Source organism: Talpa europaea, assembly GCF_964194135.1.
Source record: "Talpa europaea genome assembly, chromosome: 12".
Classification (NCBI taxonomy): Eukaryota; Metazoa; Chordata; class Mammalia; order Eulipotyphla; family Talpidae; genus Talpa; species Talpa europaea.
In genome coordinates this window covers 49946208-49968722 of record NC_140079.1, presented here as the reverse complement: position 1 = coordinate 49968722, position 22515 = coordinate 49946208, and the positions used below count along the sequence as shown (strand labels likewise).

General features: G+C 41.0%; 1 protein-coding gene across 6 annotated transcripts in view; it reads right to left on the bottom strand.

Annotated features, from left to right (window-relative positions):
• The window catches only part of RGL1 (ral guanine nucleotide dissociation stimulator like 1), a gene marked incomplete at both ends in the record, with an annotated part of 156192 nt that overhangs the window by 53645 nt on the left and 80032 nt on the right, over window positions 1-22515 (bottom strand). For 5 of the 6 annotated variants that reach the window (XM_084249330.1, XM_084249332.1, XM_084249331.1 and 2 more), the window contains one exon: window positions 6266-6343. The exons of the other annotated variant lie outside the window; for it this stretch is intronic. In XM_084249330.1, the coding sequence (XP_084105456.1) occupies window positions 6266-6343 (78 nt within the window). The remainder of the gene's footprint in view (window positions 1-6265; window positions 6344-22515) is intronic. 6 annotated transcript variants of the gene reach the window in all.

Sequence of the window (22515 nt, the reverse complement as noted above, 5' to 3'; positions counted from 1 at the left end):
GCCATGTGGGTAGCTCCCTGGCCATCCGAGAATTGAACCCACGCTACAGAGGCCGCGGACAGCTTCACAGCCCGGCACTCAACCTGTTGCGCCACTGGGGAGGCCCCAGTCTGGATGTTTTAAAGACAATACCAGGCTTTTTTCAGTGGTGTTATCAATTCTCCATAATTCTTCTGCTTCACTTTTACTTATAAAGAGAAAATGTTCCTTTCACATTTAGACTCATTACTTCTTCTAAATGTGGAGTTTTAAAATCTAATTTTTGCTCTTTTCTTCATCCCATTCCTCCTTCTTTTCTCATTTCGTTACAATCACTCAGAGTAATGTCAATTGCCTTCTTAGGGTATCTCAGTTTTCTGAGGTGAATATGGACTGCCAAGTCACTGGGAAAATTTTTAATTCCTCTCTTTTACAAAGCTTCGACATTAAAGAATCACAGCCAACTTGTTTGAACTTCTCTCACTTTTCTTTAAAGTACTTCCAAGACCTTGGATTACTACTATTTACAAGATCCTTTCTAAACAAGTGATGGAAATCTGGTGTCATTATTTACGACTTCTGGGAAAAGATTACAAGAATGACATTTGTATCATCTGAACGTTTAAAAATGAAAGGAGAATGATTTCAACAATTTGAAGGGCTGCTATGGCAAGGAGTTTGAGAGAGCAGGACATGACATTCCGGGAGGGAAGCGATAAGATTCAATTAACCAAAAAGAAACAGAAGCAAGTTCAACTAAAAATAGCCATTGAGGGAAAATAATAAAAAGAGGTCCATTTCAGAGTTTTAAACCTCTTTAAATAATATTATACCTATAGCTGTTCTAATCTCAGCCCCATTTCAGATCCGTGGTGTCCAGGCTCTGTGTGGTGAACATGCCTTCATTATACTCTCTTCCCTTCCAAATTCAATGACTGTAATAAATCTGCATCGGGGGGTTTCTTTTTCCATCTGGTTCAGATTTTATTATGCTAAAAAGACAGCACTTTATTATATAAAAATGTCAGCAGGAAGGAAGAAAGGGGCATACGTAGAATGAGCACGGGCAAGCATGTTTTCTTTTGACATAGGAAGCGAGTTTCCAGATTTCCAAATAGTGGCTATCCAGTTTAGAGATTGGAGAAATAAACATGTTGTACCTCGTTATACACTTCAGTCTAGCACTAGCATTAGAAACCACTGTGTGGCAAATGACCACTGACATCTAGAAGCCTTGGAAGCTAAATTCCTTGCAACTGAAGGAACGCTGGTTTCAGCAAGATAACTTTAAAGCTTCCAAATATTGCACAAAGCCTAAAGTAGGCACTCTTGGGATTGGAATTACAAGTGGCCTCACTGCATAATCTGACACTTTTTATAAAGCATGAAAATATGAACCAGCTGAGGCCCCAAACCCCACCAGGCAGTCTTTTATGTTCAATGTTCCATCTGTATGTCCATGTTTTCTTTCTTTATGTTCTTTTATCTTCTGAAAGATTGATTAGATCATATTTAGATATACAGGAAAGCTGGTGAACTTGGACTTGGGAGCCTGAATAACATGTAAGCATAGGCCTGTGCTGCACAAGCAAAAACTGGAAAACCAAACAGTTGAGCATCTTTCACTTCACAGTTAAACCCATTTGCTTCCCCATCCGCCCCCATCCCAGACTGCAAAACCCAAGGCATCCTCCCTAAACAGGATGTTTACTTCCTAGAATGTCATCGAATTCCTGCTGTTTCCCACCTGAAATCACAAGAAAGCCGACTCACAGCAAAGGAAAACAACCGGCATCTGGCTGTTCCTCACCACCCCCCAGACACTGCTGTAGCTCGGCTCGAATGACCAGGGGGCAGGTGTGATGTCACAGTTAATAACAAATCACAGAAACTGTGGATTTTTCATTCTTATTTTATCAGAACTGGTTCCAGAATCTCTCCAAACAGAGAAATAAGGGCAAAGGTTCCTCTCAAAAATATAAGGTAGTATTTGGACCATGTCTCTGTTTCTGACACTCATTGTCATCTATTTATTTATTTTCCATTCATTTTTCATTGTCATTGTTAAAAAGATGAAGTGAAAACTAAATGAACTGTATCGCAGACATCATTAAACTAACTTGAAAGGGGCTCAGAAACTGAGTGAGGTCTAGTGACTAGGCCATGTGTTGGTAAGTGACAGAAGGATCAAGAGAAACCAGGTTGAGTTCTCCCAGCTCCTCACCCAGGATTCTTCATCTTTCATGGCTCCTGGACCTCCTCATTATAAGAAGGGATGTGAATAAATCAACTTCCAAATAAGCAGGCTTGTATTTTCATATCTGATTTAAATAGTCATAAATGAAGATAGTTTTTACTTGAAGATTGCAGCCTCATTACCATACAGTAGAGTTTCCCACCTCCCCACTGCTGACACTGAGGGTCAGACTGCCCTGGGGTAGGAGACGGGGGACTGCCCCTTGCACTGTAGAAAGCTTGACAGCCATCCTGGCCACGTAGCATCAACCCCCACCAAGTGACACAACGAAATGTCTCCAGATATTGCCAAATGTCCTCTGGGGGGCAAAAAGCTCCCCATAAAGCATCAACTGGCACACACTCCTCTCTCCTCCATAAACTGTCAGCCTCAGGAAGCCTTCTATCCTGATCCAAGCCAGAAGCCGGAGGTCAGGGATGATCTCTAGCTTTCAACATGTTACATGCAGCTGGGAGAAGGTGCTTTATGAATTTCCTCTCAGAAAGTCACAGCAGTGACCCTGTCTAGTCCAGAAATGATCAGGCCAAGGCTAATTAGAAAAAGAACAGAAAATAATGGTGAAGTGAGATGAAAACTAATAAAAGTGGGGGAAAAAACAGAAAAGACAGAAAAAAAAGGGAAATGGAAGGAAGAAAGGTCAGCAGAAAGAAAGGATTTTAACATTCCAGGATTTGTAGGACAGAGCGACCCATTATAAGATAAAGTGGCATATTTTCATCAAGCATAATTTTTTTAAAAGGCAACTCAGTCTGAGGAAAAGGGTCAAGAACTTTCTACCAATTCATTGTGAGGCTTTGGGAAAGGACGATTGTCCCTAACGATGGACCCCTCAGGGGAGTTCTATGTGAAGTTCTTTGTGAAGGTCTCATATGCTTAAAACTGGAAAGCCTTTTGAAACAGCTTATCCTGGAGTCTTACCCACATTACTGTTCCTGGTGGACAATGAATCTGAATGAAGTTTTGAAGGGGCCTTTAAAATAATGGGCATCTTGTGTACACATCCATTTTCTTTAACTGCTACTTCCCAAAAACCTACTTAATCACAAAACACCCCCTGAGAAAGAGAGAGCACTGGGTATTTTTCACCACTACACTCCTCCAGCTGTATATCTGACTCAGCTCCAAAATATGTGGATAACAACACACTCATTTCTGCATGTGATCACAGATGTAGATTACATTTGACAAGACAGTCACTCCATTACTACAGCACTGTTGCTTTTCATATGCTTTAAAACGTTCGACATTAAAAGGTTCTTTTTGAAAATGCATTTAAGTAGCCATGGTTAAAAAATTAAATGTAAAACCTTCTATTTCTATGATTTTCAGTTGCAAAGTGCATAGGAATTACTGAGAGAATCTTCTGAAAATGCAGATTCCAACCCAGGACATCTAAGTTGGGGCTTGATATTCCATATTTCTAACAAGCTCCCAGGTGATGCTGGTCCCGGGACCTCACTTTGAATAGGAAGGTTCTAAGTCTAATCCATCCCCCAAACCACCTACCTCACTATATTGTTTTGCTCCAGTAAAAGATTTTGGGGTTGACACCCACTGCTTACCAGGGAAATTCTAAATTCTCTTGACAGCCATGATCCAGCTTCAGCTCTGTAAACTCCCCTCCCCAACATGGACACTGAGGCAGTGCTCGGTTCTGTGCTGTTCCTCAAAATGCCACATACATTGCATTTCCCTGATTTGGTCTCACTGCTCCCTCTGCCTGGGTGGCTCTATTGCCAAAATCTTTGCCCTCCTTCAACATCTACCTCAAATGTCACCTTCTCTACAAAGCCTTCACCAAGTCCTCTAAGAATAAAGTATTTGTGGGCCTCCCCAGTGGCGCAGTGGTTGAGCGCTGGGTTGCGAAGCTGCCTGTAGCCTCTGCAGTGCCAGTTCGATCCCCGGCTGCTCCCCGGCCACCAGAGGAGGGTCCCACATGGCGCGCAGACCTCTCCTGCCGCCCGCTGCTCCCCTCAGCAGTGTACTTCGGTCCTTCTGCCTGCTCTGCTCCCCGCTCTGGCTCTGGTGAATTCTCTTACCCTCCCACGCTTCTGACTGTACCCAGTGCTTGTATAAATAAATAAAAATAAAAACAAATCTTTAAAAAAAAAAAAAGAATAAAGTATTTGTTCACTCACCACACTTGCACTTGGCATTCAAATATCTATGCTGGTGTGTTTTATTTTCTGGAAAGTTATGGCCCATCCAGTAAAATTATTCCAAAACTACCTGAACTCTTAAAAAACATGCTCAGTTTTCTAATAACTTAGGGCTACCCTTCCCCCAGACTTTTGGCCCCCAGATGAGTATTTATTTTTGGGTGGTTTCAGATACCGTGGCATCTCTCCCATATACTCAGGGATACCTCCCCTAGAGGCCCTTATGGCTGCATTGTGGTTTTTCTTCATCGTCTCCTAGCTGACTCTCATCAGCATACACTGCCTCCCATTTAAAAAAAAAAAAAAAAAAAAACATTACTTGAGAATCTTGTTAAAATGCAGATTCTAAGCCATGAGGCTTGGTTTGGGACATGAAAAATGAAACACCCTCCACTGACCTTCAGATCATCGTTCTTCCTATTTCTCTATTGGTCCTTATAACAAAACTCCTCTGAAGAGCTGGTCCCCACTTCCTCTCCTAACCCACACCTCCATCCACCAAGATGGTGCCTCTCAAAGTTTCCACAGACTGAGGTGCTACTCTCAGACTCCTCTTATTTCATATACGGTGGCATCCAATAGAGCTGGTCACTGGCCCCTGAAACCCTTTCTTCTACTGTCTTCTGGAGCTCAACAACTTCCTTCTCCCTCCCCTCTCCCTGTTCTGTTCTCATCTCCACTACTGGATACTAAACACTGAAGGAAGCCAAGGCTCAGTCTCTGGACCTGTCTCCTCTCTAAATGCCCTTCCTCCTCAGGAGGTCACATAAGTCCCACAGCTTTAAGTATCAAGTTATAAACCAAGGATGCCTAAATGTCTATGTCCTTGGAATCTAGACTCATCCATGACCTCAATGTTAACATGCCTAATGGTAAGTTATAGACAAAGCTCCTCGTACAAACCTGCTCTTCCTCACCACTATTTCTTGTTTCATAAAGCCGAGGTCCTTCCTATCAGTTGCTCAAACCATAACCCTCAGGGGGCACCCCAGCCTCTTCTTTCTCCTCCATGTCCTGTCAGACCTCTGGGGAAGCTGGGTCCCTCAACAGTCCCCACTGTTGGAGTTCAGGTCCACATTACCATCACCCCTTGCCTGGATCCTTGCCGGGGTCCTGACCAGGCTCCTTACTGCCACCCTTACCCTATCCCCACTGCCATGGTCTGTTTGCTGCATAGAACCAGAGCAAGCATTTTGAAATATAAATCAGGCAGAAACATTGTTCTCTTCAAAATTTCCTAAACATTTCCTTTTTCCCTCAGAATAAAATCCAATGTTCTTTCCAAGGCCTTCATGTGCCTGTGAGACCCAGGCTACACCCAGTAACAGCTCTCGTCCTCTGGCGCTTGCCACCTCACTCCTGCTCAGCCTCATTGGCCTCCCAACTGCTCCTCGGGCACAGAAGAACAGAGCCTCTTCCACACTCTGTGCCTGGATGCTCAGGGCCTGGCTGGTCCCACAGCCAGGTCTCTGCCCCAGGGTCGCCACTCCTAGTGCCTGGGTAAATCAGACTCTCATGAGGATCTCCTCAGACTGAATCTCCTCAGGATCCAGCCCCCGCTCCTCCTTAGTCGTCTTTTTTCTGTGTGGATTCTGCCTCTCACTCTGCTAAAGAATCAACATCGAAAGAACTGGGGCTTGTTTTTTGGGTTCATGATCCTATCCCTGAACAACAATCAGGTGCTTGGTACATTGTTACTGGATGGATGAATGAATATTGTTAGATAATCAAAAGGTAATTCTAGTTATACTTGGTGGAAAAAAAAAAAAAAAACTATGGCAACACCCACAGGAATCACGTAACTAGTGAGCTGGGGTTTTTTCAAACTCCAAGTCTTGGCTGAGAGCTGGGATGGAGAAAAGCCACTTACTTTCTGATCACTGTCTTGGACTCTGAAGAACTCTGGCTTCCATCCTCTTCACAGTTTGGGCTTGTCAGGTTTCCATACCTGTACAGATTAAAAACAAACAGACAAAAGCAGTCAGTGGTGGTGGAAAGCTACTCCACTCACTATCAACCCCCAAATAACAGTCAAGCTTTTTAGGAGTAATTCAGGAAAGAAATGTTTATGAAAGAGCATCAAAAAATCAAAAAATGAGGCCATATTATTGATATTTATTCAATGGGTATATCTGTATTTCTAAAGCAAAATGATTGAAAAGTGGATCACACAATTTTAAGATTTCTCTTTCATAGTTAACATTTTTTTAAAGATATATTTATTTATTTATACAAGCACTGGGTACAGTCAGAAGTGCGGGAGGGTGAGAGGACTCACCAGAGCCAGAGTGGGGAGCAGAGGGGAGCAGTGGGTGGCAGGAGAGGTCTGCGCGCGATATGGGACCGTCGCCTTTGGCCAAGGATCGAACTGGCGCTACAGAAACTGCGGGCAGTTTCGCAGCCCAGCGCTCAACCACTGCACCACCAGGGGAGGCCCAATAGTTAACATTTTTTTCAGGTTTTTGAAATGAAATGAGATCTCCCCTTAGCAGGAGAATTAGCTATTCCTGGTTTCTCACAAGCTACACAGCCCCATTCTGCCACCAGTACACAAGGACCGCACCGTGCTGCATGCGGGAGTCTGGTCTCCTTGCAGTACGTCCTATTGGAGAAGGATTATGGAAATAATTCTGGACCTTCAAATAATGGCTGAGATGAGCCAAGCACCGCAGAATGGAATTCCTATGCGTTGGCCACCAGGAAGGCGGTTATGGGTACCCTGAGCCCAGGCTGATCTATACAAAGTGACTGGGGAAGAGGTGCAGTTTTTTGGGAAAACAATGGGTACTTTCATTCTGTCTTCTTACAAACTCAAAATTTACTAAGCAGGTGATCAGTCCCTAATCACACTGTACACTTTCCTTCCCCATGAAAGCAAGCCTGTTTTGTGCAAAGTTAGCATGTTTCCTTCAGTTCAGATTGTACATTTAGTAAAATCACTTTAGATTCTTGAGGTTTCTTTATATCGACTTATAAGGCCTAGATGGTTCCTGCAGTTTCTCTTCTATCAATAAAGAACCAGAGCACACTTTTATTTTCTGCTAATGGGATTAAAGGCCCCAGTACCCTTATGGTCCCTTTTCCCAGGACTTACAGATCCTTTTAAAAATAAAACCCCATCTGACCTGACCCAGTGCCAGTCCATCTGGGCTCCGTGTCACCCTATCCTGGCAGGTTCCAGTTTGCACCCTTAGGCATCAACCCCCAGGCCCTTCACCTGCCCCTATCTCTAGCTCATCAGCCTTATGGGCTTCTAGCCTCCCAAAAGTTATTTTCCACTGACCTCTGCCCTCCCTGTTCCTCCTCATTCTGTTCCGCACCTGCTATTTAGAGGACTTCCAGGGCTACCCTTTGCTTTCCCTCAGATAAGAATTGTTAGATTAAGCTTTACTCAGTCCCACGTGAGCAAGGCAGGCATAGGAAATGAGACTCCCAGTAAATAAACAGAGTGGGATTTCTTGGCTCTCTCCCTGGCCACCATCGTAGTGAATGAACCATGCCCTCATTTCTCTCAGAGCAGGCTCTGTGGGTTATTTCAGTAGGAAATTTGAGGGTGGATGCAGGGAAGCGGGGGCTCTCAGACAACCACTGGATCTTCACTCATCTGGCCCAAGTGCTCCAGAAACACTCCCACTCAGTGCTCAATGACTTCTTCTTTGTTTTTGTCCCATTGTGGTTAGTTCATAATTGTCTCTTTGGTGATTCTGGAAAGACTGCATCTTTTACCAACTGGAAGCAATGAGAGAAAGAATCAAAAAGGAAAGACCCTCACCCAGGAAAGATATACAATTTACTGCTTTAGATGTTTCTCTCTTCAGAGAAATCCATGCCAAAAGTTTCCTGATCCTCCTATTCCCTGCTCCCCTCCTTGCTCCAGCTTCTTGGTCCTCCTGCTCGTCCTCTACATTTCTTCAGACTCTTTTTTTTAAAAAAAAAAGATTTATTTATTTATTTATACAAGCACTGGGTACAGTCAGAAGCGCAGGAGGGTGAGAGAATTCACCAGAGCCAGAGCGGGGAGCAGAGCAGGCAGACTGACGAAGTACACTGCTGAGGGGAGCAGCGGGCGGCAGGAGAGGTCTGCGCGCCATGAGGGACCCTCCGCCGGTGGCCGGGGAGCAGCTGGGGATTGAACCAGCGCTGCAGAGGCTGCGGGCAGCTTCGCAGCCCAGTGCTCAACCACTGTGCCACCTGGGAGGCCCTTTTTCAGACTCTTTGCTGAGCTCTGCTGGGATTGCACCAACACCCACTACGGCTCCTCCCTGAAATGGGACACATCAGGAGACGTCAGGGGATGTGTCTAGGGACAGGTGATTCACCTTGGTGAGAAAGTTCTCTCTCCTTAACTAACCTAGTGCCAACTGCTCAGAATGTGAGCCATGAAGCCCACAGAGATATGTCGCCCGGCTTCTGGTGAGTTTACAGGCTCACCGTCAGGACCATAGGGACTGAGAACAATGGGTGAGAACCATCAAAAATAAGGCCAGTGTATGGAAATCTGTGTGGAGGTTCCTCAAACTACTAAAAATGGAGCTTCCATATGATTCAAAAATTCCACTCCTAAGTATCTACCCAAAGGACACAAAAACATTAATTCAAAAGGACCTACACCCCTATGTTTATTGCAGCACTATTTACAAATGGTAAGACTTGGAAACAACCCAAATGGCCAAAAAAAGATGACTAGATCAAGAAGATGTGGTACATATACACAATGGAATATTACTCAGCAATCAAAAAAGGAGAAACCCATGCCATTCGCAGCAACATGGATGGAGCTGGAAGGGATCATGCTCAGTGAATTAAGCCAGAAAGAAAAAGAAAAATATCAGATGATTTCACTTATAGGAGGAATATAGAGGAACCAAATAAGGGATCAGGAAAAAAGTAACTATAATAAAGTAAAAATCGAAATCAACAGGCAACTACAGATCAGAGACATTGCGTAGGACAGGAAGAGGGACAAGGATTAGGAGGGGGTGGGAAGAGCACAAGGGACTATGGTGATATTGCATGGGTGAAATGGTAGTGGGAATTTCATGATAAAATCATACATTGTACAAAGTTTAAGAATGATGTAATAAATACATACCAAATGAATAAATAAATAAATAAACAAAATAAGGCCAGTGTGACTGAGCATGTGTCTCGGCTCTCACAAGCTTGTGGTCAGACCAAACTCTGCTCCATCCAACTCACCAGGAACACCTTTGGGCTCAGCCTTTGTAACATAAGTAAATCCAAACTTGCCTCATCACTTCCACCCTGGCCCAGACTAGCAATGTCTCTGGCCTAGGTGGATGCAACACCTGTCTGACTAGCCTCCTGGCTTTGCCCAGCATCCTGTTCCATGGGAATTGGATCCCGTCACTGCTCTGGGAAAAGGCCAAAGTCTTACCTGTGTCACAGGCCCTGGGTGACCTGGCCCCTGACCGCTCTGATCCTGACCCAGACTCCCACCTCCACTCACTCCCTGGCTCTGTGCTGCTCCACTCACAGGCCAAGCAGGTTTCCTCCTGCTCCCTCCTCTCATGCCTCAGCCGATGACCCACTCCCTCAGTGACTTCGGATCAAATGGCATCTCATCAGTGAGGCCTTCCTTGACCGCTGACTTAACACACAAACCAATTCTAATGCCACAGCTTTATTTTCTTTCCAAGAGTTTAATCACCGTGTAATTGATTTTGCTGTTGCCCATTAAAACATTAACTCCACAAGAACAGGCTTTTAGTCCCTTTTGCTCAGTATTTAGACCTGCACCCAACAAACATGATGATGGCTCTTTGTTGGGAATAAATGTGTACTGGGCTTCCCTCAGCAGACATGAAGCAGACTTCGCAAATATGAAGTTCAGCTCTGTCCCTTCAGAGGCACCATGGGGCCTCTTGCTTATGCAAGTATCTCGACTTGCTTGTGGCTTCATTTCTAAAGCCCTCGGAGTAGAAGAAAGCTTTAGGATAGCTGTGATCATTCCAAAAATCTAAAACTAAAATGCAAAAGAAATAAAGTTTTACCATCTTAAAACTGAGATTTTGAAATCATAAGCAGGATGAAAGTGCAAATAAAAAATGGATACATTGTGCAAAAATGAAAAATGATGTAAAAAATATATTAAATTTAATTTAATTTAAAAAAATTAAAAAATGTATATACAATTTTACAAAGGTGACTGATGGAAATGAGATAAAAGCAAAAAGCCTGTAACCTCTGGAACTTACTGGATGAGGAAGGCATAGTTGTTTGCCCCTGTACTTTTCTTATCATTAAGGAGAATTAATGTTTCATAGAAAAATATACTAGATGAGCATTGAATCAACAACACTTTAATGTTCAAGCTGGGTTATTTGAGAGCCAGTTTTATAAGATCAAGAGTGCTTCTTTGAGGTTTCCTGAATCTTCTCATAGCTTCCCATCAAACACCAAAGTCAAGTCCAACTCATTTACTCCAGAGGAGTAGATACAGGGTGTGTATGCGTTTGTGTTTAATTAATGGTGGTAGAACAGCTACAGGCAAACCTGTCAACAGTGTCACCTCCAATCTCTGCAAAGGATTTAAAATCAAAGCTCCAACCTCGTAAGAAGACTTACCCAGGAGCAACTGCCCTTCTTTAAAAGGTAACTCACAAAACTGAAATTAAAATATAAACTGTCAGAGTGACTTTTGACATGGTTTTCTCTATATCGCAAAGCAAAAAATACTTACAAATGTGTCCTAAGGTACAGCTTTAATCAACTATTTACCGCAGCCTAAAAATTGCTAGAAAAAGGAAAAAAAAAAAAAAACTGATACAATGTTTAACTGGTTGCTGATGTTTAAAAACACAGTCACATTCCAGAGAGGATGAATGTATTACTTGGAGCCTATTGAGGCAGATAAGATGTTTAATATGTACTTCAAAGGGCCACCAGGTATCTGTGGGTCAAAGAAACCATAAGATAAAACTGTGTCCGGGGACAGTCTTTCTGGTCTCCAATAGAAAAGTCTCCAAGTCACCAGACCAAAATGGTGACTTGGAAGAATCTTTCAAGTTACACTTGATCACAGCAAATGATCCAATAACAACAGTTAATATTTATTGCCAAGCACTGTGTTAAGCACTTTCTATGGATTGTTTCATTTAATTCTCACAAAAAATCCTATATGGTGGTAGTAGTATTATCCCTATTGAACAGATAAGAAAATGAGATCCAGAGAGCGTCAGTAATCTTTCCCTAGAAGACATAGCTGATGAGTGGGGCAGGGGGCAGCAATACAAATCTTGACAGTCAGACCCTAGAGCCCAGCTTCTGAATCCTTACCTGAACATACAAACTATAGCTACTCTATTTATTTATCTTTTTCCTTCCGCCAGACGATACATTCTTTAAGAATCTTGAGTTTTCAATTACTCAGTCATTTGCTCACTGCTTAAGTCCTCATTCAATGAATATTTATTCCCAAGCCTAATATTCAGGTACTTTCTAAAAGCACTGGGAATATAGCAGTGGACAAACCAAAGCTGTTTTCATGAAGGCAATAAGCTAGTAATTAGTTAATGTACACTACGTCAGCTAGTAACACGTACAACCGGGGGAAATAAATCAGGTTGGAGTGAATAGACATGATGGGAGGGCTAGGGGTGGCTGTTTCACAATGGGTATTCTGGAAAGGTCAAATGTGAATGTGACAATTAAGCAAAATCCTCCAAAAGGGGAGGGGGTGGGCTATGCAGATCTCCAGTCTTCCAAGCAGAGGGAGAGCCAGTACAAAAAGGCCTTGGAGCAGTGGCAGGAAGGGGAGCTTGAGAAATGTCGAGAAGGTCAGCAAGGAAGGAGCAAAGCAAAGTGAAGGGACAGAAGGAGATGAGGTGTGGAGGTGACAGGGGCAGAGAGCAAGGGACCAGCTGGCCATGGTAAGGATTTTGGTTTTACTTTTTCTCTCTTGTTCACTGATATATCTCTTAAGCCTGGAATAGAGCCTGCTCTTAGGAGACACTCAGTAAGCATTTACTAAATGAATTGATTAATTCCCTTTCCTACCAGGCAAGAAAGAAAGGCTAGAAAGGGAAGAAGCTACTTACTGGGGAGGATGAAAGAACAGAGTAGAGGAAGTCAAGGGAAGAGCGACCTCACAGGAAGCCGCTGACTCAAGGACCTCTGGGAGTCTGATTTTCAAACCCACCCCAGTCTGCGAACATCTGAGGCATTTTTCTTGAACTGACCCACAAGAATACAGGTCAGGTATGAGAAAAATGTTCAGAAGCTGACCTTGACTCAGGGGATGGCATGGGTGATATGGCTGCAGATGTCTAGAACACCGGGTGAAGCCTTGACTGTATCCCACAGGTCAGTGGAAGGGTTGTTTCTAATCGCTCTGAATAATAATCTTGTGGCCCAAAGCTCTCCACCCAGCTCTGACCCTCGAACTGGGTCATGACCACCAAGCCTACCTTGGAAAGGTCTTGCTTACCACCATGAAGCTGGCTATTTAATGAGAAGACAAAGGTCAAAAACAACAAAGCAAAAACAACTTGTTCTCTTGCAAAAATGAAGGGGGCCGGCGAAGCTGAACAGAGAACCGAATATGGTGCTCATGCTCCTAAGGCCTGGCTCTCCAGGCCGGGCTTTCTCGTGATCAGAAACTAGAAGACCAGAAAGAGCTGCCATCCTCCCTTCAGGCCTTTGCTGTGAAGGGTCTCCATCCTCCTTGCCATTTGAGAGGCATGTTAACTCTACAGCCGTCCTTGAGCGTTAGGGCAACACCAACAGCGAACAATAATGAGTATGTTTGCTCCACTGAACAGCTACAAAAGATATAAAATTTTCCTTGAGAATTCTATCTTCCCCCACAACCTCAACTCACAACTGTCTAATGAGGAGACCAAGAAAAGGACAAAGATTTTACAATCCCTACACATCCAGAGACCTGAAAACAAAAAGGTATCTCTTGCCATAACTTGTTTCTCATTCAAATCTTAAGTTATTTCTTATGTTGCAGTTCGCACCCTTGCCCGAGGGCTTCTATTTCCACTGCAAGTCCTTGTCTTCTTTTCTCTTCTCCAGCCTGTCTTCAGCCCCCACAGTTTGCTGGCTCATCAATATCTCCTCCTTCCATTCTAGTCAGGACAGTTCTGTTGGCAAGCTACAAGAACAGTGGGACAGGATGGGCAACAGAAGAAGGAGTCTGAGGACTAGGACAAGGGTAGGGAGCAGGCAGTGCTCTGACAACCAGACATTCTGCTAACCAGCTGAGCTTGTTCTCAGGTTCAAGATGAATTAATACAGTCTTTACAAATCAGTCTAAGCATGGGGCTCCATTTTTCCCAACCACAAAGGAAAATTATTTTTGGAGAGCTCTTGATTCAAGTAAACCACCTACAATGACTATGAGGTTACGATCATGGAATCTCATTTTTAGAATTGGTCCCCAACCCCCATGCTCATAATACTCAATATAACATCAATTTATCTAAATTGGTGTTTACTGGCAACTTGAGTAGAGACCAGATGCAAAAGAATTTTGTTTCCCAGGACTAGGAACCTGATGTCATTCTCAAGAGCTAAGTTCACCACACACACACACACACCCCCACGAAATGTTCAAAAAGAAAAAAGTGGTAAGGAAAATACAAAATTAACTCAAAAATAGCCAGTTCCTTTTACTTTTTAAGATGCATAGCTACATGTTTTTAAAAACCATTAAATTAACTTTGCTGAAACTATCAGACTTGCTTTAATAAAATCAAGAAATTTATTTTTCAGACAATACTTAAGATATTTGCCTCATCATTATAGTTGTTAGAAGCAGTTGCCTCCTCTGACTCAAAAGAGCCACTAACCTGTCCCCATATCACCCATGTTAGGGCACCTTTGCCTGGGGTGGGGTATAACCCAGGGTCCCTGGATAAATTGATGGAAGTCTGAGAAACCCTAAAAAGTATTCAATTTTTGTGATGTACTTTCTTTCCTATAGAGGGTCTGCAGTTTTCAGCAGATTCTTAAAGGATTTTGTGATCAACTGTTCCTACCAACTGCTGGAGATGGTCAGAAGCCCTGTTTCAGGTTGTCAAGGCTAAGTTTAAAACTGCCCAGTTAGCGTTCAGAATATATGTACCTTGCTTTTCAGTTTTTTTGTCAGTTTTGTTTTGTGGTTCCAAACAAAAGCGCATTTTTCAAAAACCTGCTGGGCAATCTGGTATTCTTTCCCCCAAACGATGGATAACTGCATATCCTGCCTCTCTTTGCCAAGTGAAATTAAAAAAAGAGCTATTTCACAGTAACATTTTTATCTTATTCGAAGCAAAGAAAGCTAGCCTGGTTAGGATCTGAGGCAGTGTCCTTGACAGCATCCCTGAGTGTCCTCTATCATGGACCTTTCACCACCATCCCGTAAAGCCAGGGAGCTACATCACCAGACACTCCCACAGAGGGTTCCCAGGTTGCTGTTGGGCCCATTTGGCAAAAATAAATAAAGATTGACTAAAGACAACTAACCCAGTAGGGAAGAGAACACATTTCCACCTTCCTTCATGTGATTTATGGTTGGACATGATTCTAAAATAGCACCTAAGGAAACTGTTCAGGGAGAAAAGAGTAACAGTGCTTGTCACATTGAGGCTAAGTAGTGTCCTTGTTTCACTTGTGGCTGAACAGGGCACGGTGTTCCGACAGAGAGAGCAAAGGTGGCAGTCGAACAACACCCAACCTTCCAGCTTCCTCAAACCCATTTTGAGAATTTTCGAGTCAGTGTTTCTGACAAAAATTCCTTGTTGAACTTTTTTATCAAATTGTGAACCACTGAAGGGGGCAAAAATGGGAGGGATGAACACGAGGGACTATGATGATGGTTCACGGGAGATATGGTGGTGGGAAGAACATGGGGACTATACCAAAGGAAAGAAACTAATTACTGCACAAAAATGAACAATTGAACAATGATATAAGAAAATAAAATAATTTTTTAAAAATTGTGAACAACTTCTCTAATAGATCAAAAATTCTATTGACGTTGAATTCACATCTATTGCTGCCTCAACAAATTACTAAAATTTCAGTGACTTCATAACACAAATTGATTTTTCTGAAGTTGTGTTTGGTCCAAAGTCTAACACCAGGCTCACATTAGTTCATAGGTTGAGCTCAAATGGAGTCAGCAGATCTGTTCCCTCATAGAGAATTATTCCTAGAAGATAATACTAGAATAATACCTTTAGATAATACTAGAATAATCAACTTTCTCAGCTTTTAGAGGTTGTGTGCATGCTTTGGTTCACGGCCCCCTTCCTCCATCTTCAAAGTCAGCAATGTAGCATCTCTCTAACTTGATTCCATCCTCACTTTTTCTCTCGCTCTCCTCACTTTTGCCTCCACTTTTCACTTTTTTTAAAGATTTATTTATTTAGGGCTTCCCCGGTTGTGCAAGGGGTTAAGACGCAACCTATGAACTAACCACAGCCACTGCAGCACAAATTCGATCCCCAGCCAGGGAGCAACACACATGGCACAGCAGACCTCTCCTGACTCGCCTGCTGCTCCCCCCAGCAGTGTATTTCAGTCAATCTGCTTGTTGTGTTCCCCACTCTGTCTCTGGTGAATCCTCTCACCGCTCCCCACCCCCACCTTTGACCTGTACCCCAGCTCTTGTATGCATAAAAATAAAATAAATCTTAAAAAAATATTTATTTATTTAGGCAGACAAGAACTGGGGTATAGGCCAGAGGTGTGGGAGGTGAGAGGATTCACCAGAAATAGAATGGGAAACAGAACAGGCAGATTGATTGAAATACACTGCTGAGGGGAGCAGCGGGAGATTCAGGAGAGGTCTGCTACACCATGTAGGTAGCTCCCTGGCCAGGGATAGAACTCATGCTGCAGTGGCTGTGGATAGCTTCATAGGTTTTGTCTTAACCCCTTGCACCACCAGGGAGGCCCTCCACTTTTCACTTTCAAGAAACCTTGTGATTACACTGGATTACCCAGATAACCCAATATGACATTATTTTCAAGGAGCTGATTAGCTACCATAATTCCTTCTGCAACTTAATTTGGCATTGCCATGGAACCTTACATATTCATATGTTCCAGGGATTAAGAGCAGACATCTTTGGGAGGCCATTATTCTGCCTACCACAGATGAATATGAAAATTATATAAATGTTGCATCATCTATAGTTTTAAGAACTAAACTGTTTTCCCCACTTAATAAAATATAAGCCAGATGAACATAGGCCCTTTCATAAAGGATGTGCTCTACAAAAGTTTTCAATGTCAGAAGAATTTCAATGCCCGAAGCTTCTCAGGGCTCTTGTTATAATCCTCTTTTCTCTTTCATCACTAAATATTTTCATCTTCTTAATAGTCAAGAAATAATGTCTGAGTTAAATTTATCTTTGAGTCATCTGTTTTGTTTAACCCACAACATATATACCATCTGATGTCTGTCTTGCCTATGGAGCCATCAACACTCAAACCTAGAAAAAAAACTATTTAAACTCCTCTGCTATCACTAAAATCTTAAGAAATGACCTTCATTTTCTAAGAATCTTTGACCCTAGTCACGATATCCAGTAGGTTTGTGTTTTAAGCTAGAAAAGAAACAAAGCAATGTTAGGATTTCCTGAAAACTTACCCACTATTTCATTAAGACAAGCATTCTGGAGCCAACTAATCAATAAATCCCAACTTTTTCATACACAGTGGGACTAAAGACTCAATGGGCAAACCACTATATTTGGTTTTACTTGATTTTATGGGGAGTTGGGGATACAAGTTAGATATAAACAAATAACACTTGGAAGAATGAGAAGGGTGGGGAAATTTTAATTATGAGTTTAATAATAATATTTAATATAAGGTTATTGCTGTAAGAGGGAGAGCCGAGAGGTGACCTGTGTAAGCTGCCTTGTGGCATCTAAGTGTATTCAGGTTCCAGAGTACTCCCTGCTCATAATCCCTCTCCTTGGATGTAGAAGAGCAGAGGCATGATATGGGAAGCCTACTGAAAGAAGAAGGAAGAAAGAAAGGGATTTCTGGAGAACTGCATGACAGCATGAATCTAGGAATATTTGGCATGTGCCTAGTCTAATGCTAGCATAAATTACAAAACAACTATTTTTAAGTAAGGTTTAATCAAAAAAAGTAATTTGAAACATATTGTATGCATCTCAAAAATGCATATCCAGCTTCTCATGCTAAGAAAGCAAATGAAAACTGAATGGATTTGTGTTGTGAGCTTTTTGAAAAGAAACTTACTATAACCACCTCACAGCTGTGGTGGGAGCAGGATGGGGATGAAGGGCGAGGTAGAGAGAGTTTATTCAGTCAAGAAAACTAGAAAGTAAGTCACAGACAGGGAGAAAATATTTCTAAAAGACATCTGATAAATAATTGTAAAAAAAATATAAAAAAATCTTAAAACTGAAGAACTTTTAATTCAGTAAAAATTTTTAGATGCATGCATCTGTGCTTGAGAATATGAAAACAGATACTTCAAAAACTGATCAACAAACAACAACAACAACAAAAACCCAGAAAACCAATAAAACTGAACAGAATAGCAAATGAACCAGATATAATGAAATGAAATGAAAAAGATATAACATATATATAATGGGAATAACAGAAGAAGAAAGAAAGGAACAGAAGCAATAGCTGAAGAACCAGTTACTGGGAATTTTCCCCCAAATTAATGGCAGACACAAAACCACAAATCCAGGAAACCCAGAGAACACTAAGCAGGATAAATGCCAAAAACAATACACCTAGGCAAGTAATATTCAAACTTGAGAAAATCAAATAAAAAGAAAAAATTTTGGAAGAAGCCTGAGTCAAAAAACACCTTACCTACCAAAGAATAATATCCAACTTCTCTAAAAATAAGCAAGAAAGAAGAGTGAAGTAAAATATTTAAAGTGTTGAGAAGCGAAAAAAAACTCTTCCTGGCAAAAGCATCCTTCAGAAATAAAGGCTTTCATAGGCAAGCAAAAATTGAAGTAATTTTTTGCCAGTAAACCCACACTTCAAAAATGTTTTTAAAAAATCTTAAGGTAAAGAGAAAATGAACTAGATCAGAAACTCATATCTACATAAAAGTCACACAAGAAGAACTAGACAATCTGAATAGGCCCATATGCATGAAAGAAATTGAATCAATAATCAATAACTCTGCAAAGCAAAAAATCACCAGTCCCAGATGAGTTTACTGGTCACCACTACCAACATTTGAATAAGAAATTGTACCAGGATCAGAGGTACTACTTCCTAACTCACTCAATGAGGCTAGCACCATCCTAATTCCAAAACCAGACAAACACAAGACAAGTACAGATTAATACAGTTCATAAATATATATTAAAAATCCCCCAAAATAGCAAATTCAATACAAAAATATATGAAAAGAATTACACACCATGATCAAGTTAGATGTCTAGAATTACACTCCATGATCAAGTTAGATTTATTTATAAGGATTACACACCATGATCAAGTTAGATTTAAGTATGCAAAGTTGGTTTCAACATTTGAAAATCAACTTATGTAATTCATCACATCATTAGGTTAAAGAAGAAAAAAATAAGTGCATATAAATAAGTGCAGAAAAGGCATGAGGCAAAAATCCAACATCCACCCATAAATAACACCTACAAAAATCTACGGCATCATATTTAACAATGAGAAACTCAAAACTTTCACTCTAAGATGAGGATCTAAACAAGGATAGCCTCTCACCACTGCTTTTAAACAATGCACTGGAAATGCTAGCTAATGCAAAGATAAATAGACAGACTGATATATCCATAGATAGACAGGTACATAAATAGTAGATAGATATATAGAGAAGAAGGGAAGGAAAAAATAAACTGCTTTTGTTCACAGATAACATGACTGCCTATGTAGAAAATATGAATTGACTAAAAATTTTTGGAACGAACAAGAGATGGAAGATTGTAGAATGCAAGGTTAATACACAAAAGCCAAACACTTTCTTACATACCAGCAATAAGCAAATGGAGTGTGATATGAAAAATACCATTAGCCTTTACATCAGTATCCCCTCAAAATGAAATACTTGGATATAAATCTAAAAATCACATACAAGAGCTATAGGAGGAAACTACAACTCTTTGATGAGAGGTATCACGGACAAATTAAATAAGTGAAAAATATTCATGTTCATGGGTGTGATGACTCAATATTGTCAAGATGTCAGTGTTTCCCAGCTTGAGTCAGAGCCATCCCAGCTCTCTCCCTTGGTGCTGCCTATGGAGGTGGCAGCTGTCTTCCATTCAGCATTGTGGCTGCCCTCAGAACCCTCAAGAAGCCCGAGATCATCAAAAGGAGAACCAAGAAGTTCATCAGCCATAAATCAAACTGATATGTTAAAATTAAGCATAACTGGCAGGAACCCAGAAGTGTCCATAACAGGTGCACAGAAGGTTCCAGGGCCAGATATTGATATCCAGCACTGGTTATGGGAGGATCAAGAAAAGAAAGCACAGGCTTCCCAGTGGCTTCCGCAAGTTCCTCATGCTCAAGGCCAAGATGCTGCAAGTGTTGCTGATGTGCCACAAACCCTACAGCGCTGAGATGGCTCACATCCTCTCCTCCTAGAACTGCAAAGTCATGGAAAGAGCCGTGCAGTTGGCCATTTAATCACCAATCCCCATACCAGGCTACGCAGTGAAGAGAATGAATAGCCAGCTCATGTGCACATGGACTGCGTTATTTATTGACTTTCTTACATAACTTTTCATTTTTGTGCAGTATTTGATTTTTCCCCTCAGGTGTAGTCCCTGTAGTTCTCCATTACCATAGTACCCATGATCTATCACCATAGTCCCTTGGGCTCTTCCCTCCCTGTGCACAGGTATTGTGTTCATGAAACCACAAAACTTCCCTCTAGCATCCTCCCCTCCCCACTCCAAAAATAAAGCAATCCCAATGAAATTTCCCAGCAATTTATTTTGTGAGTATTGACAAATTGTTTCTAATATTTATATGAAGTTGCAGAAGATTCAGACAGCCAACTCAGCTTTGAAAGAGAACAAAGTCAGAGACTAATGCTAGCTGACTTCAAGAGTTACTCTAAAGCTACAGTAATCAGAATAGTGTGGTATAGGTGAAAATATAGGTATATTGATAAGTGGAATAGAATAAAGAGTTCAGAAACAGACCCACATGAATACTGTCAAATCTTTGACTAAGGAGCTAAGGCAATACCATGGAGCAGAGATAGTCTTTTCTAAAGTTATAGGTAATAGGAAAACTAGACGTTCATGTGCAAAATAATAATAACAATCTAGACACAAATTTTACATATCATTCACAAAAATTAACTCAAAATGGATTATAAACTTAAAAGTAAAACATAAAACTATGAAATTTCTAGAATATAAATAGGAGAAAAATTGGAAGATCTTTAATATGACAATGATCTTTAGATATAACACCAAAGGCAGGAGGCATGAAAGAAAAAATTAAATTTCATTAAAATTAAAAACTTCTGCTCTGTGAAAGGTAACATCAAGAGAATGAGAAGACAAGTCCCAAACTTGAAGAAAATGTCTGTGAAAGACACACCTGATCAAGGACAGTTATCCAAAATGGGCAAAAAAAAAAAGAAAAAAGAAAAAAAAAAAAAAACCTCTTAAAGTTCAACAATAAGAAAATAAACAGCACAATTAAAAACTGGGCAAGGGACCTAAATACAGACCTCACCAAAAGAAGATACATAGATGATATATAAATACATGAAAAGATGGTCATTAAAAATGCTATTAGAGAACTGCAATCAAAAATACAATGAGATACCATTACACACGTATTAGAATGGCCAAAATCCAAAACATAGATAATACCAAGTGCTGACAAGGGTGTGAAGCAAAAGAACTTTTGTTCACTGCTAGTGCGAATGTCTAATGAACAGGCAGTTTACCAGTTTCTGATAAAATTAAATATACTCTTCCCATAGGATCCAGAATTTTTGCTCCCTGGTATCTTGAGGAAGATAAGAAATTTCACTTACAAGAAGGAAGTGAAATTTATGTCTACACAAAAATCTGTACATGGATGTTTACTGGCAGCTTTATTTATAATTACCAAAACTTAGAAGCAACCAAGATGTGTCTAATAGGTTAATGGATAAACTATGGTCCAGTCAAACAATGGAATATTTTTCAGTGTTAAAAAGAAATGAACTATAAAGCCATAAAAAGACATGTAGAAAGCTTACTCCACATTACAAAGTGAAAGAAGCCAATCTGAAAAGGCCACATATTATGTGATTCCTACCATATGATGGTCTGGAAAAAGTCAAACTCTGAAGACAATAAAAAGTTAAGGGATTGCCAGGGATTGGGGTCGGGGGAGGAAGAGATAAATAAGCAGAGTACAGAATATTTTCAGGGCAGTAAATTTACACTGTATGACACTATAATAATGGAAACATCATTTTACATGTATCTAAACCCACAGAATATACAACACCAAGAGTGAACCCTAAGATAAACTACAGACCCTGGGCGATAATGATGTGTCAATGGTTGCAGCAGATGTACAGCTCTGGTAGGGAATGTTGATAGTGGAAGAAGCTGTTTTGGGGGCAGGAGGGTTCTGAGGACTCTTTTCCACTCAATTTTACTATGAACTTGAGGTTTCTCTAAAAAACAGTCTATCGAAAAAAAATGGACCCTGTGTCCTCACTGCCTTGAAAATAATTGTACAAGTCTAGAGATTTGTCTAGACTTGTCTAGGGTTATTTTTCATTCTCCTTTCACAGATAATGAAACTAAAGCTAGTAAAATAAAGTAACTTGTCAGACATTGCAAAGCAAGTAAGGGATGTAAGACTGGGATCAAATTCAAAATTTCTAACTCCTAACTCCATGCCCTTAACCACTAAAACTCTGTGCCTCATGCATGAATCTCAGGATTAGAAGGAAAACTGATTTTCCTATAAGGTATTCTGAAAGTATGCAAGGGAAAGGAAGCATATTTGCTTATGACAAATTCTTTGGAAATAAAATGTTTTCAAGCTTTTCATTTGATCTACTCTTGGCTTCATTATTGAGGGCAGGTGAGCTCCATTTTTGCTGGTTATTGGTGTATCATTTTTACATACAAAGCTATTATTTCTCCAAGTGTC